Below are 16,229 nucleotides of genomic sequence, written 5' to 3'. Positions count from 1 at the left end.
AGTACTGCAGTATCTGCAGGAGAAGAACATCATGTGGAGGCTGTAGTAGGGTTACTACACTGTACTACAGTACTGCAGTACTACAGTACTACAGTACTACAGTACTACAGTTCTTTACAGTCCTTCAGGTTACTTCAGAGTGGTACTTGTGAGGATGGTTCTGAGTGGAGCGCTGGTCTCAGATCAGGAACACTGTAAAATGTCTCAGAAGAACAGGAGCTGCAGCCATCTGCTCGACGGAATCTCACACCAGGTAGAGTTTCATATCAGTCTGACCTCTGACCTCTGACCTCACAGGAGGCTTTGGATCAAATGCTCATAAATCTTAATAATTGTCATAATAAGCCGGTCTCTCATCCTTCATTACTAAACACGTTAGAGATAAGAGTTATGTCACATGACCTGTCACGTCTCTGAAGCTAAGCAGGGCGGGGCTTGGTCAGAGACACTGATGTATGAGTGTTGGAGGTGGGAGGGGCCTCATTTCCATCATCTGCCCCAGGGCAACTGTGGCTGCAATAGCGTCGCTCTACCACCAGGAGGAGTGTTTTTGAGTCTCATTTAGAAGTCATCCCATGTAAGGGTGTTGGGTTAGGGTGTTCCAGGGGGCGCTGCAGAGCACACGTCCCATGTAAGTGTTCCAGGGGGCGCTGCAGAGCACACGTCCCATGTAAGTGTTCCAGGGGGCGCTGCAAAGCACATGTGTCTCTGTCAGAGATTTAAAATGTCTTTGAGAGACTGCCACGCCCATAAATGACTCTATACAAGAAAGGTGAACAACTAACTTTGATGCAAATGGGTCGAGGTTATTTTGCTTTGGAAAATCCAAGATGGAAATGTTAAAAGAGTGTTTGGATTTTTAAGGTAGGATTAAGGATTTTTTAAGTTTAATCTTTTTATGTTCAAAAGTTTGAGTTTCATTTTCCTTCTTTTGGGGAACTTGAATCTCACGACATGGTTTGATTAGTTTAAAGCTGAGATTTGTCCAGAGGCGATAACATCGTTCATAACGTCACAAACATACAATGTTTTTGAACAATAAAACATGAGAAATGAGTCTTTGATCCAAATTGAATTATGAATACAGTTTAAAACTCAGATTTTTGCTGCGATGCCATTGAGGTGTACGATAGGGGTCATGGGATATTTCATTACCAATAAGGGGCCCCAGGCCTCAAAATGTTTTAGAATGTTTGTTTTTTACATTAATTTCACCGGCAAAACATTAAGAACAAATTCCTATTTACATTGTTGGCCTTAGTGACTATCAAGGACGCTCAAGAATAGACTAGAACACTGCACTTCATGTGGGTGTCGCCCCCCTCAGCTGGGACAGAACACTGCACTTCATGTGGGTGTCGCCCCCTTCAGCTGGGACAGAACACTGCACTTCACGTGGGTGTCGCCCCCTTCAGCTGGGACAGAACACTGCACTTCACGTGGGTGTCGCCCCCTTCAGCTGGGACAGAACACTGCACTTCATGTGGGTGTCGCCCCCTTCAGCTGGGACAGAACACTGCACTTCATGTGGGTGTCGCCCCCTTCAGCTGGGACAGAACACTGCACTTCACGTGGGTGTCGCCCCCTTCAGCTGGGACAGAACACTGCACTTCACGTGGGTGTCGCCCCCTTCAGCTGGGACAGAACACTGCACTTCACGTGGGTGTCGCCCCCTTCAGCTGGGACAGAACACTGCACTTCACGTGGGTGTCGCCCCCTTCAGCTGGGACAGAACACTGCACTTCACGTGGGTGTCGCCCCCTTCAGCTGGGACAGAACACTGCACTTCACGTGGGTGTCGCCCCCTTCAGCTGGGACAGAACACTGCACTTCACGTGGGTGTCGCCCCCTTCAGCTGGGACAGAACACTGCACTTCACGTAGGTGTCGCCCCCTTCAGCTGGGACAGAACACTGCACTTCACGTGGGTGTCGCCCCCTTCAGCTGGGACAGAACACTGCACTTCATGTGGGTGTCGCCCCCCTCAGCTGGGACAGAACAGTGCACTTCATGTGGGTGTCGCCCCCTTCAGCTGGGACAGAACACTGCACTTCACGTGGGTGTCGCCCCCCTCAGCTGGGACAGAACACTGCACTTCACGTGGGTGTCGCCCCCTTCAGCTGGGACAGAACACTGCACTTCACGTGGGTGTCGCCCCCTTCAGCTGGGACAGAACACTGCACTTCACGTGGGTGTCGCCCCCTTCAGCTGGGACAGAACACTGCACTTCACGTGGGTGTCGCCCCCTTCAGCTGGGACAGAACACTGCACTTCACGTGGGTGTCGCCCCCTTCAGCTGGGACAGAACACTGCACTTCACGTGGGTGTCGCCCCCTTCAGCTGGGACAGAACACTGCACTTCACGTGGGTGTCGCCCCCTTCAGCTGGGACAGAACACTGCACTTCACGTGGGTGTCGCCCCCTTCAGCTGGGACAGAACACTGCACTTCACGTGGGTGTCGCCCCCTTCAGCTGGGACAGAACACTGCACTTCACGTGGGTGTCGCCCCCTTCAGCTGGGACAGAACACTGCACTTCACGTGGGTGTCGCCCCCTTCAGCTGGGACAGAACACTGCACTTCACGTGGGTGTCGCCCCCTTCAGCTGGGACAGAACACTGCACTTCACGTGGGTGTCGCCCCCTTCAGCTGGGACAGAACACTGCACTTCACGTGGGTGTCGCCCCCTTCAGCTGGGACAGAACACTGCACTTCACGTGGGTGTCGCCCCCTTCAGCTGGGACAGAACACTGCACTTCACGTGGGTGTCGCCCCCTTCAGCTGGGACAGAACACTGCACTTCATGTGGGTGTCGCCCCCTTCAGCTGGGACAGAACACTGCACTTCACGTGGGTGTCGCCCCCTTCAGCTGGGACAGAACACTGCACTTCACGTGGGTGTCGCCCCCTTCAGCTGGGACAGAACACTGCACTTCACGTGGGTGTCGCCCCCTTCAGCTGGGACAGAACACTGCACTTCACGTGGGTGTCGCCCCCTTCAGCTGGGACAGAACACTGCACTTCACGTGGGTGTCGCCCCCTTCAGCTGGGACAGAACACTGCACTTCACGTGGGTGTCGCCCCCTTCAGCTGGGACAGAACACTGCACTTCACGTGGGTGTCGCCCCCTTCAGCTGGGACAGAACACTGCACTTCACGTGGGTGTCGCCCCCTTCAGCTGGGACAGAACACTGCACTTCACGTGGGTGTCGCCCCCTTCAGCTGGGACAGAACACTGCACTTCACGTGGGTGTTGCCCCCTTCAGCTGGGACAGAACACTGCACTTCATGTGGGTGTCGCCCCCTTCAGCTGGGACAGAACACTGCACTTCATGTGGGTGTTGCCCCCTTCAGCTGGGACAGAACACTGCACTTCATGTGGGTGTCGCCCCCTTCAGCTGGGACAGAACACTGCACTTCACGTGGGTGTCGCCCCCTTCAGCTGGGACAGAACACTGCACTTCACGTGGGTGTCGCCCCCTTCAGCTGGGACAGAACACTGCACTTCACGTGGGTGTCGCCCCCTTCAGCTGGGACAGAACACTGCACTTCATGTGGGTGTCGCCCCCTTCAGCTGGGACAGAACACTGCACTTCATGTGGGTGTCGCCCCCTTCAGCTGGGACAGAACACTGCACTTCATGTGGGTGTCGCCCCCTTCAGCTGGGACAGAACACTGCACTTCATGTGGGTGTCGCCCCCTTCAGCTGGGACAGAACACTGCACTTCATGTGGGTGTCGCCCCCTTCAGCTGGGACAGAACACTGCACTTCACGTGGGTGTCGCCCCCTTCAGCTGGGACAGAACACTGCACTTCACGTGGGTGTCGCCCCCCTCAGCTGGGACAGAACACTGCACTTCACGTGGGTGTCGCCCCCTTCAGCTGGGACAGAACACTGCACTTCACGTGGGTGTCGCCCCCTTCAGCTGGGACAGAACACTGCACTTCACGTGGGTGTCGCCCCCTTCAGCTGGGACAGAACACTGCACTTCATGTGGGTGTCGCCCCCTTCAGCTGGGACAGAACACTGCACTTCACGTGGGTGTCGCCCCCTTCAGCTGGGACAGAACACTGCACTTCACGTGGGTGTCGCCCCCTTCAGCTGGGACAGAACACTGCACTTCACGTGGGTGTCGCCCCCTTCAGCTGGGACAGAACACTGCACTTCACGTGGGTGTCGCCCCCTTCAGCTGGGACAGAACACTGCACTTCACGTGGGTGTCGCCCCCTTCAGCTGGGACAGAACACTGCACTTCACGTGGGTGTCGCCCCCTTCAGCTGGGACAGAACACTGCACTTCACGTGGGTGTCGCCCCCTTCAGCTGGGACAGAACACTGCACTTCACGTGGGTGTCGCCCCCTTCAGCTGGGACAGAACACTGCACTTCACGTGGGTGTCGCCCCCTTCAGCTGGGACAGAACACTGCACTTCATGTGGGTGTCGCCCCCTTCAGCTGGGACAGAACACTGCACTTCACGTGGGTGTCGCCCCCTTCAGCTGGGACAGAACACTGCACTTCACGTGGGTGTCGCCCCCTTCAGCTGGGACAGAACACTGCACTTCACGTGGGTGTCGCCCCCTTCAGCTGGGACAGAACACTGCACTTCACGTGGGTGTCGCCCCCTTCAGCTGGGACAGAACACTGCACTTCATGTGGGTGTCGCCCCCTTCAGCTGGGACAGAACACTGCACTTCATGTGGGTGTCGCCCCCTTCAGCTGGGACAGAACACTGCACTTCATGTGGGTGTCGCCCCCTTCAGCTGGGACAGAACACTGCACTTCACGTGGGTGTCGCCCCCTTCAGCTGGGACAGAACACTGCACTTCACGTGGGTGTCGCCCCCTTCAGCTGGGACAGAACACTGCACTTCACGTGGGTGTCGCCCCCTTCAGCTGGGACAGAACACTGCACTTCACGTGGGTGTCGCCCCCTTCAGCTGGGACAGAACACTGCACTTCATGTGGGTGTCGCCCCCTTCAGCTGGGACAGAACACTGCACTTCATGTGGGTGTCGCCCCCTTCAGCTGGGACAGAACACTGCACTTCATGTGGGTGTCGCCCCCTTCAGCTGGGACAGAACACTGCACTTCATGTGGGTGTCGCCCCCTTCAGCTGGGACAGAACACTGCACTTCATGTGGGTGTCGCCCCCTTCAGCTGGGACAGAACACTGCACTTCCTGTGGGTGTCGCCCCCTTCAGCTGGGACAGAACACTGCACTTCATGTGGGTGTCGCCCCCTTCAGCTGGGACAGAACACTGCAGACGTCAGCATCGTCACAGGTCTTTTTCTAGTTCATTGACTTCTCGTTTCTTTTAGAATCAATTTAAACTGTTACGTTTTGTTTTTAAAGCTCTAAAGCTTCTGTCCGCTTCAAACCCAAACAGGGGTTAGGGTTAGCTCTTAGAGCTCTAAGAGCTCTAAGTTTGTTATGGGTCAGTTTTATGTTTTGAATTGCCTTGATTTTTATTGTGAAGTCCTTTGGTCACTTTGTTGTAAAGGTCTCTATAAATAAAGGTTGACTGATTGATTGATTGATTGATTGATTGATTGATTGATGTCCATCATCTACGACAAAGTGAGGAATAAAAAAGTCCAGAAAACACACAAACCTCACGATCGCCTTGAGTCAAACTCAGACAAAAAGGTCCAATCAGAAGAGTTTATTTATGTGAACCAATAACAACCTTACGTCAGATCCACAGAGATTTGTGTCTGTAATATTCTCTTTCATGTAATACTGTAATATACTTGTCCCTGATTGGACAATTCCCTCGTCATTCACATCTGAACTCGTGGAGAGAAAAATGGATGAGATGAAAAATACTGAGACTCAATCTGGACTTTCCAGATTCAGGTTTAGAGAATTTTTGTGTTGATTTAAAATGACTGAAGTTTTCACCAACGTTGAATTTAGGATAAAAATAAACTGACTTTTTGTTCATATTAACATTTCTGGAAGAAGAAGGAGAAAAATTAACCCAAGAGACCAGGACGAAGACCTGGACCAGAGACAAAGACCTCACTGTAGACCAGGACCAAGACCTGGACCAGAGACAAAGACCTCACTGTAGACCAGGACGAAGACCTGGACCAGAGACAAAGACCTCACTGTAGACCAGGACGAAGACCTGGACCAGAGACAAAGACCTCACTGTAGACCAGGACGAAGACCTGGACCAGAGACAAAGACCTCACTGTAGACCAGGACGAAGACCTGGACCAGAGACAAAGACCTCACTGTAGACCAGGACTAAGACCTGGACCAGAGACAAAGACCTCACTGTAGACCAGGACGAAGACCTGGACCAGAGACAAAGACCTCACTGTAGACCAGGACGAAGACCTGGACCAGAGACAAAGACCTCACTGTAGACCAGGACTAAGACCTGGACCAGAGACAAAGACCTCACTGTAGACCAGGACGAAGACCTGGACCAGAGACAAAGACCTCACTGTAGACCAGGACGAAGACCTGGACCAGAGACAAAGACCTCACTGTAGACCAGGACGAAGACCTGGACCAGAGACAAAGACCTCACTGTAGACCAGGACGAAGACCTGGACCAGAGACAAAGACCTCACTGTAGACCAGGACGAAGACCTGGACCAGAGACAAAGACCTCACTGTAGACCAGGACGAAGACCTGGACCAGAGACAAAGACCTCACTGTAGACCAGGACGAAGACCTGGACCAGAGACAAAGACCTCACTGTAGACCAGGACTAAGACCTGGACCAGAGACAAAGACCTCACTGTAGACCAGGACGAAGACCTGGACCAGAGACAAAGACCTCACTGTAGACCAGGACGAAGACCTGGACCAGAGACAAAGACCTCACTGTAGACCAGGACTAAGACCTGGACCAGAGACAAAGACCTCACTGTAGACCAGGACGAAGACCTGGACCAGAGACAAAGACCTCACTGTAGACCAGGACTAAGACCTCAGGGCTTTTGTGAAAGTTCACTGGAGCAGAAGTTTGTCCCACTTCTGTAACCACCAGATCTGAACCTCCACTTTTTCCACTTCCACCCCACAATAACCCAATAAATATAATACAGTGAAATTAACATACTGACAATGTCTAACCTTTACTTCAAATACCACAGTGTTATTCACACAAATATAAACTTGTTTAGGTCCAACGTTTTTCAGAACATTTTCTGTTTCAGACCTGGTTGACTCAATCTGTTGTAGACCATGCATTTCCAGTTTTAGACCTAGTTTAGTTCATGTTTAGCCCGGTTTTAGCCCTGTTTCAGTTTAGTTTCAGACCTGCTTTAGACCTGCTTTAGACCTGCTTTAGACCTGCTTTAGTCCTGCTTTAGTCCTGCTTTAGTCCTGCTTTAGACCTGCTTTAGTCCTGCTTTAGTCCTGCTTTAGTCCTGCTTTAGACCTGCTTTAGTCCTGCTTTATACCTGCTTTAGTCCTGCTTTAGTCCTGCTTTAGTCCTGCTTTAGACCTGCTTTAGTCCTGCTTTAGTCCTGCTTTAGACCTGCTTTAGACCTGCTTTAGTCCTGCTTTAGTCCTGCTTTAGACCTGCTTTAGACCTGCTTTAGTCCTGCTTTAGTCCTGCTTTAGACCTGCTTTAGTCCTGCTTTAGTCCTGCTTTAGTCCTGCTTTAGACCTGCTTTAGTCCTGCTTTAGACCTGCTTTAGACCTGCTTTAGACCTGCTTTAGACCTGCTTTAGTCCTGCTTTAGACCTGCTTTAGACCTGCTTTAGACCTGCTTTAGTCCTGCTTTAGTCCTGCTTTAGACCTGCTTTAGACCTGCTTTAGTCCTGCTTTAGTCCTGCTTTAGTCCTGCTTTAGACCTGCTTTAGACATGCTTTAGTCCTGCTTTAGTCCTGCTTTAGACCTGCTTTAGTCCTGCTTTAGTCCTGCTTTAGTCCTGCTTTAGACCTGCTTTAGTCCTGCTTTAGACCTGCTTTAGACCTGCTTTAGACCTGCTTTAGACCTGCTTTAGTCCTGCTTTAGTCCTGCTTTAGACCTGCTTTAGACCTGCTTTAGTCCTGCTTTAGTCCTGCTTTAGACCTGCTTTAGACCTGCTTTAGTCCTGCTTTAGTCCTGCTTTAGTCCTGCTTTAGACCTGCTTTAGACCTGCGTTAGACCTGCTTTAGACCTGCTTTAGTCCTGCTTTAGTCCTGCTTTAGTCCTGCTTTAGACCTGCTTTAGTCCTGCTTTAGTCCTGCTTTAGTCCTTCTTTAGACCTACTTTAGTCCTGCTTTAGACCTGCTTTAATCAAATCAAATCAAATCAATTTATTTTTGTAAGGCCCAAAATCACAACAACAGTTGCCTCTGAGGGCCACAGGGAGAAATGAATCAACAATGTCTGTGGTGGCGAGGTCCTTTAGTCCTGCTTTAGACCTACTTTAGTCCTGCTTTAGACCTGCTTTAGTCCTGCTTTAGACCTACTTTAGTCCTGCTTTAGTCCTGCTTTAGACCTGCTTTAGTCCTGCTTTAGTCCTGCTTTAGACCTGCTTTAGTCCTGCTTTAGTCCTGCTTTAGTCCTTCTTTAGACCTACTTTAGTCCTGCTTTAGTCCTGCTTTAGTCCTGCTTTAGTCCTGCTTTAGACCTACTTTAGCCCTACTTTAGACCTGCTTTAGCCCTGCTTTAGCCCTGCTTTAGTCCTGCTTTAGTCCTGCTTTAGACCTGCTTTAGTCCTGCTTTAGTCCTGCTTTAGTCCTGCTTTAGACCTGCTTTAGTCCTGCTTTAGACCTGCTTTAGACCTGCTTTAGTCCTGCTTTAGTCCTGCTTTAGACCTGCTTTAGACCTGCTTTAGTCCTGCTTTAGTCCTGCTTTAGTCCTGCTTTAGTCCTGCTTTAGTCCTGCAGATGTAGGTCAGGGCAGATTAATGGACTATATTTGTCTGTGAATAATCTGAGATTATGAAGCACATGACGATGACGGCGCAGGGTCTCAGGCAGGTGTACATAGGTGTAGACAGGTGCATGTACACACATGTACACACATGTACACACATGTACACACTTGTACACACATGTACACACATGTACACACATGTACACACATTCACACACCTGTACACACATGTACACACATGTACACACATTCACACACATGTACACACATGTACACACTTGTACACACTTGAACACACTTGTACACACATGTACACACATGTACACACATGTACACACATGTACACACATGTACACACATTCACACACCTGTACACACATGTACACACATGTACACACATTCACACACATGTACACACATGTACACACATGTACACACATGTACACACATTCACACACCTGTACACACATGTACACACATGTACACACATTCACACACATGTACACACATGTACACACATGTACACACATGTACACACATTCACACACCTGTACACACATGTACACACATGTACACACATTCACACACATGTACACACATGTACACACATGTACACACATTCACACACATGTACACACATGTACACGCTTGTACACACTTGTACACACATGTACACATTTGTACACACATGTACACACTTGTACACACAAGTACACACTTGTACACACTTGTACACACATGTACACACATGTACACACATGTACACACTTGTACACACAGGTACACACATGTACACACATGTACACACATGTACACACATGTACACACATTCACACACATGTACACACATGTACACACATGTACACACATTCACACACATGTACACACATGTACACACTTGTACACAAATGTACACACTTGTACACACAGGTACACACATGTACACACATGTACACACATGTACACACATGTACACACATTCACACACATGTACACACATGTACACACATGTACACACATTCACACACATGTACACACATGTACACACTTGTACACACTTGTACACACTTGTACACAAATGTACACACTTGTACACACAGGTACACACATGTACACACATGTACACACATGTACACACTTGTACACACAGGTACACACAGGTAAACACATGTACACACATGTACACACAGGTACACACATGTAAGGCAAGGCAAGGCAAGTTTATTTGTAGAGCACATTTCATACACAAGGCAATTCAAAGCTTCACAGCAGGAAAAATGCATTCAAATCACAAAGAAATTACAGAAACAGAAATACAATAAAATTAACTAAATTAAAAATTATCAATCCAACTGATTGTCTAAACTACTAAAATCACAAACAAAAGAGAAGAGTGCAAAGAAAAAAAGCCTGTCTCACATCTTCAGGAAGAATGTTCCAGATTTTAGCTGCATAAAACTGAAACGCAGATTCCCCATGTTTAGTCCTGACTCTGGCACCAGCAGGAGGCCGGTCCATGTTTAGTCCTGACTCTGGGCACCAGCAGGAGGCCGGTCCATGTTTAGTCCTGACTCTGGCACCAGCAGGAGGCCGCTCCATGTTTAGTCCTGACTCTGGGCACCAGCAGGAGGCCGGTCCATGTTTAGTCCTGACTCTGGCACCAGCAGGAGGCCGCTCCATGTTTTGTCCTGACTCTGGGCACCAGCAGGAGGCCGCTCCATGTTTAGTCCTGACTCTGGGCACCAGCAGGAGGCCGGTCCATGTTTAGTCCTGACTCTGGCACCAGCAGGAGGCCGGTCCATGTTTAGTCCTGACTCTGGCACCAGCAGGAGGCCGGTCCATGTTTAGTCCTGACTCTGGCACCAGCAGGAGGCCGGTCCATGTTTAGTCCTGACTCTGGCACCAGCAAGAGGCCGGTCCCTGAGGTCCTCAGAGTCCGAGATGGTTCATATGGCACTAACATATCCAAGATGTACTTTGGTGCTAGGCCATGGAGAGACTTGTACACAAGCAGAGCTGCTTTAAAGTCTATTCTCTGAGCCACAGGGGGCAGTGCAGAGACCTGAGAACAGGACTAATGTGATCATACTTCCTGGTTCTAGTCAGGACCCGAGCAGCAGCGTTCTGGATGTACTGCAGCTGTTTTAAAACTCGTTTGGAGAGACCAGTGAGCAGGCCGTTACAGTAGTCTAATCTACTGGAGACAAACGCATGGATAAGTCTCTCTAAATCTGGTTTTGACACTATATTTTTGATTTTGGCAATGTTTTTTAGATGGTAAAAAGCTGCTGATGTTATTGATTTGATGTGGCTATTAAAGTTCAAGTCTGAGTCCATTATTACCCCCAGATTTCTAATTTGGTTTGTAGGTTTTAGAGGGAGACTCTGGAGGTGACCGCTAACACTTTCTCTTTGTTTCTGTGGGCCAAAAACGATTATTTCAGTCTTGTCTGAGTTCAGCTGGAGAAAGTTGTTTTGCATCCACAAACTGATCTGTTGGATGCAGTGACAGAGTGAATCTACTGGTCCATAGTCACCTGCCGATAGTGAAACATAGATCTGAGTGTCGTCTGCATAATTGTGATAGGACACATTTTCACTGCGTATCAACTGACCTAACGGCAGCATGTAGAGGTTGAACAGAAGGGGACCCAGGACTGACCCTTGGGGCACTCCACAGGTCAGGGTCATGTGGTCTGAGACACAGCTACCAATTTCAACAAAGTACTTCCTGTCTTCCAGATAGGACCTTAACCAGTTTAGGGCGGGGCCAGTGATGCCCACCCAGTCCTCTAGTCTCTGTAAGAGGATCCCATGATCGACAGTGTCAAAAGCAGCACTCAGATCTAACAGAATTAAGACTGAGGCTTTGCCCGTGTCAGTGTTCAGGCAAATGTCATTTGTCACCTTGACAAGAGCAGTCTCAGTGCTGTGATGAGGTCTAAAACCTGACTGAAAAACATCAAATGAGTTGTTTATTAAGAGGAAATCTGTGAGCTGTTGGTAAACAACCTTTTCAAGGACTTTGCCCCAAAATGGCAGATTAGAGATGGGCCGGTAATGACTCAGTACTGCGGCATCAAGACTGCTCTTCTTTAGGAGAGGCTTTATGTTTTCAAAGACATTGGGAATATTCCAGATTGAAGCGACATGTTGACTATGTGAGTGAGTGGTGCTAACAAACTGTTCAGCACAGACTTTAGAACTCTGGTGGGTAACACATCGAGGCAGCTGTAGATGAACTCAGACTGGTGATGATCTCATGGACAGTTTTGTCAGTTACTGGTGCAAAGTGAGTTAGCTCTAAGTGTCTTGGTGGTTTTAGGGTAGTTTTTTGCATTGTGGGATTTATAGCATTTTTAATGCCCTGAACTTTGACATTAAAGAATAATGCAAACTCATTACACTTGGGTGTGGACATGAGTTCTTACGGCAGCTGAGCTGGAGGGTTTGTTCATCTGTTTACTGTGGCAAACAGGACACGCGAGTTGTTACTGCAGCTTCCAATTATTTCAGAAAAATATCTTTCCCTAGTTCTACATAAGATGAGGTTGTACATGTTCAGCTTCTCTTTGTAAATCTCTTTTTGAACCTGGAGCTTTGACTTGCGCCATTTCCGTTCGACCTTGCGGCACTCCCTTTTCTGTGCCCTGACCGAATCATCATTTCTCCACGGCGCCTTCTGCTTATTTTTAACCATTTTAGCCTTTATAGGGGCGATGGTGTCCAGAACATTCAAAACACTAGATGTAACAGATTTCAACAAATCATTTACATTAGAACATGAGACATTTTCAAAGTTTATCATTTCCATAAACAGTGCACCTGTGCCATCACTTATGTGTCTCCTCTGAACAACTGCAGGACCAACCGGAGGTTTGGGAGAAACAGACAGGTCAAAGAAGACACAGAAATGATCAGACAGAGCAACATCGATCACATTAACATTTGAAATATTTACCCCCTTTGTAATTATGAGATCTAGAGTGTGTCCTTTGCTGTGGGTGGGGCCTCTCACATGCTGAGTAAGACTGAAGGTTTCAAGGACAGCATCAAGCTCTTTAGCGTTTCTGTCACAAATATTATCAACATGCACATTGAAATCACCTGTAATGACCAAACCATCAAAGTCTGTGCATACGACTGAAAGCATCTCAGTAAAATCATCAATAAAACTTTGGCAGTGCTGGGGAGGCTTGTATAAAACAATGAAGAGAATGGATGGAGACCATTTTAGCTCCATTTTAAAGGATACATACTCAAATGATGAAAACACCCCAAAAGACAGCCTGCGGGTAATTATTTCATCTCTAAAGACAGCAGAGAACTCCACCCCCTTTTTTGTTTTCTCGTGTTTCAGATTCAAACTTAAAGTTGGGTGGAGCAGATTCTACCAGAACTACATTTCCTGTGTTTTTGTCAAGCCATGTTTCAGTTAAAAACATAAAATCAAGATTATAAGAAGAAATACAATTATTAATTAAGAGAGATTTGTTACATAAGGATCTGACATTTAGCACAGCAAGTTTCAGACTAGTTTCAGTGGGACTGGGCTTTATCTTTTCACAGGGAATATGAATCACATTTCTCAGATTGGGCCTGACTCGCATTTTGTTTTTCCATCTGTGTGATGATGTGACTACAGAAATAGCACTAGGGGGGGCTCTTTTTACATAGGGCCCCGGGTTGGTTTGATTTTTAATGTGACAATAAGTCCCGGCAACGCTGAGACCCAGTGCATCCTAGCTATGGGAGATACCAGGTGAAAGGCAAGGTTGGATGGGTGGTGGGGCTTTTGTAGCCAAGGAGAGTTTGGGACCAGGTGAGAGGCGAGGGGGGATGGGTGGTGGGGCTTTTGTTGGTGTAGTTGGCTTGTGCAGGGAAGAGTTGATAAGTATTGACATAGCCCTTGATCTTGCTATATTGGGCGTGAGTGGAGCCATCTTAATGCCTGATTTGATCAGACTTTCAAAATGGCTGGGAAGGCCCATGGGTGAGAGTGGAGATGAGAAGGAGAATGATGAATCTTTAGTGGGAGTAGATGTTGCAGGGGGAACCCAGGGCTGGTGTGAAGGCAGGGGCGATGACAGGGATGTTGTTGGGCTTGTCACAGATGGGTCCAAGGCCTTTGAAAATTGTTCCTTTGCTGGAGGCGGTGGAGGTGAATGTGGAGCAGCTGGAGCTGAATCCTTTGCTGGTGGTGGTGGAGCAGCTACTGATGAATCCTTTGGTGGAGGCTGAGGTTGTGGTGCTTTTGATGTTGAAACATTGGCTCGGTCTCTGGCTGATGGAGCAGGAATTCTTCTCTCATTCCTCTCTTCTATAACTATCTGCTCAGGACCCTGTCCAGGCCCAGTCCAATGCCTCAGAGCGTGGAGCAGGTTCTCTGTCAGCACCCTCACTCCACCTCTGCATAGGTGGGGGCCATTTCTCTTAAACAGGTCCTCTCGTTTCCAGAATAGATAGAAGTTCTCAATGTAGTGTAGTCCTCTCGGGGGACACTCTTTGGACAGCCATGTGTTCAGCTGAAGAAGCCGGCTAAACTTGTTTATCCTCCTGTCGATGTTTGGAAGAGGTCCACTTATGAATGTTTTGATTTCCATTTTATCAAGCACGTCGAATAACTTCAAGAAGTCTTTTTTCAAAACTGCAGTCTGTTCCCGCCGCATGTCCACTGCACCCACGTGCACAATCAGCTGTTTAGCTCCTCCATGCTTAGCCATAATATTTGGAAGGAGTGACGTTATCTCAGAAACAGTGGCGCTTGGAAAATAATGTGTGTTTATCTTTTCACTGTTCACATGTACACACATGTACACACTTTTGTACACACATTCACACACATGTACACGCTTGTACACACATTCACACACATGTACACACATGTACACACATGTACACACTGAACTTTTCTGAAGCATGAATTGTAGTATATATGTGAATATTGTATGTGTGTGTGACAGGGACAGTGTGTGTGACAGGGACAGTGTGTGTGACAGGGACAGTGTGTGTGAGTGTGTGTGAGTGTTCCTCACATAGATCTTCAGTGTGTCATTGTTCCTCACACAGACCTTCAGTGTCATTGTTCCTCACACAGATCTTCTTCAGCCTGTCATTGTTCCTCACACAGATCTTCTTCAGCGTGTCATTGTTCCTCACACAGATCTTCTTCAGCGTGTCATTGTTCCTCACACAGATCTTCAGTGTCATTGTTCCTCAAACAGATCTTCTTCAGCGTGTCATTGTTCCTCACACAGATCTTCAGTGTGTCATTATTCCACACACAGGCCTTCAGCGTGTCATTGTGCCACACACAGATCTTCAGTGTGTCACTGTTCCTCACACAGATCTTCAGTGTCATTGTTCCTCACACAGATCTTCAGTGTCATTGTTCCTCACACAGATCTTCAGCGTGTCATTGTTCCTCACACAGATCTTCAGCGTGTCATTGTTCCTCACATTGATCTTCAGCGTGTCATTGTTCCTCACACAGATCTTCAGTGTCATTGTTCCTCACACAGATCTTCAGTGTCATTGTTCCTCACACAGATCTTCAGTGTCATTGTTCCTCACACAGATCTTCAGTGTCATTGTTCCTCACATAGATCTTCAGTGTGTCATTGTTCCTCACACAGATCTTCAGTGTGTCATTGTTCCTCACACAGATCTTCAGTGTCATTGTTCCTCACACAGATCTTCAGTGTCATTGTTCCTCACACAGATCTTCACTGTCATTGTTCCTCACACAGATCTTCAGTGTCATTGTGCCACACATAGACCCTTACCCTTACCCTTACCCTGACCCTGACCCTTACCCTGACCCTGACTCTTACCCTCAAAGACCCCGCCCGTTCTCTCACCTGTGTATGTCCTCAGGTTTGCTGCTGCTGTGGCCCCGCCCCCTGCTCGCTCTGCTGTCAGTGCTGTCCGTCCGTCAAAGTGTCGACGTCCACTCGAGTCATGTACACGATGTTCCACGTATTCTGCTGCACCGTGTCCTGCCTCATGTTGTCTAGAACTGTGACGGAAAAGGTCAGAGAGAACGTGAGTAACACACACTGTCTGCAGGGGGCGTTCTTCTCTGCCTCTACAGGAACTCCCACAGAACAAACATGTTACGTGTGTAGTTTAGGGTAGACTCTTCTATAGGGTTAGGGCGTAGTGTAGTTTATGGTAGACTCTTCTATAGGGTTAGGGCGTAGTGTAGTTTATGGTAGACTCTTCTATAGGGTTAGGGCGTAGAGTAGTTTATGGTAGACTCTTCTATAGGGTTAGGGCGTAGAGTTGTTTATGGTAAACTCTTCTATAGGGTTAGGGCGTAGAGTAGTTTATGGTAGACTCTTCTATAGGGTTAGGGCGTAGTGTAGTTTACGGTAGACTCTTCTATAGGGTTAGGGCGT

At 48.4% G+C, this 16,229-nt stretch overlaps 1 protein-coding gene across 1 annotated transcript in view; it reads left to right on the top strand.

The window, feature by feature from the left end:
* Positions 1-16,229, top strand: part of LOC140381530 (serine incorporator 4-like) — a 95,801-nt gene that overhangs the window by 700 nt on the left and 78,872 nt on the right. Inside the window, exons 2-3 of the mRNA XM_072465596.1 lie at positions 1-253; positions 15,706-15,873. The exon at positions 1-253 is cut by the window's left edge and continues 577 nt beyond it. Of these exons, the coding sequence (XP_072321697.1) occupies positions 155-253; positions 15,706-15,873 (267 nt within the window). The 5' untranslated portion in view covers positions 1-154. The remainder of the gene's footprint in view (positions 254-15,705; positions 15,874-16,229) is intronic.

The sequence above is a fragment of the Eucyclogobius newberryi genome, unplaced genomic scaffold, assembly GCF_026437365.1.
Source record: "Eucyclogobius newberryi isolate DKJ021-1_F unplaced genomic scaffold, fEucNew1.0.hap1 SCAF_5, whole genome shotgun sequence".
Lineage (NCBI taxonomy): Eukaryota > Metazoa > Chordata > Actinopteri > Gobiiformes > Gobiidae > Eucyclogobius > Eucyclogobius newberryi.
The sequence above is the reverse complement of the archived record's forward strand: the minus strand, read 5'-3'. Positions and strand labels throughout refer to the sequence as shown.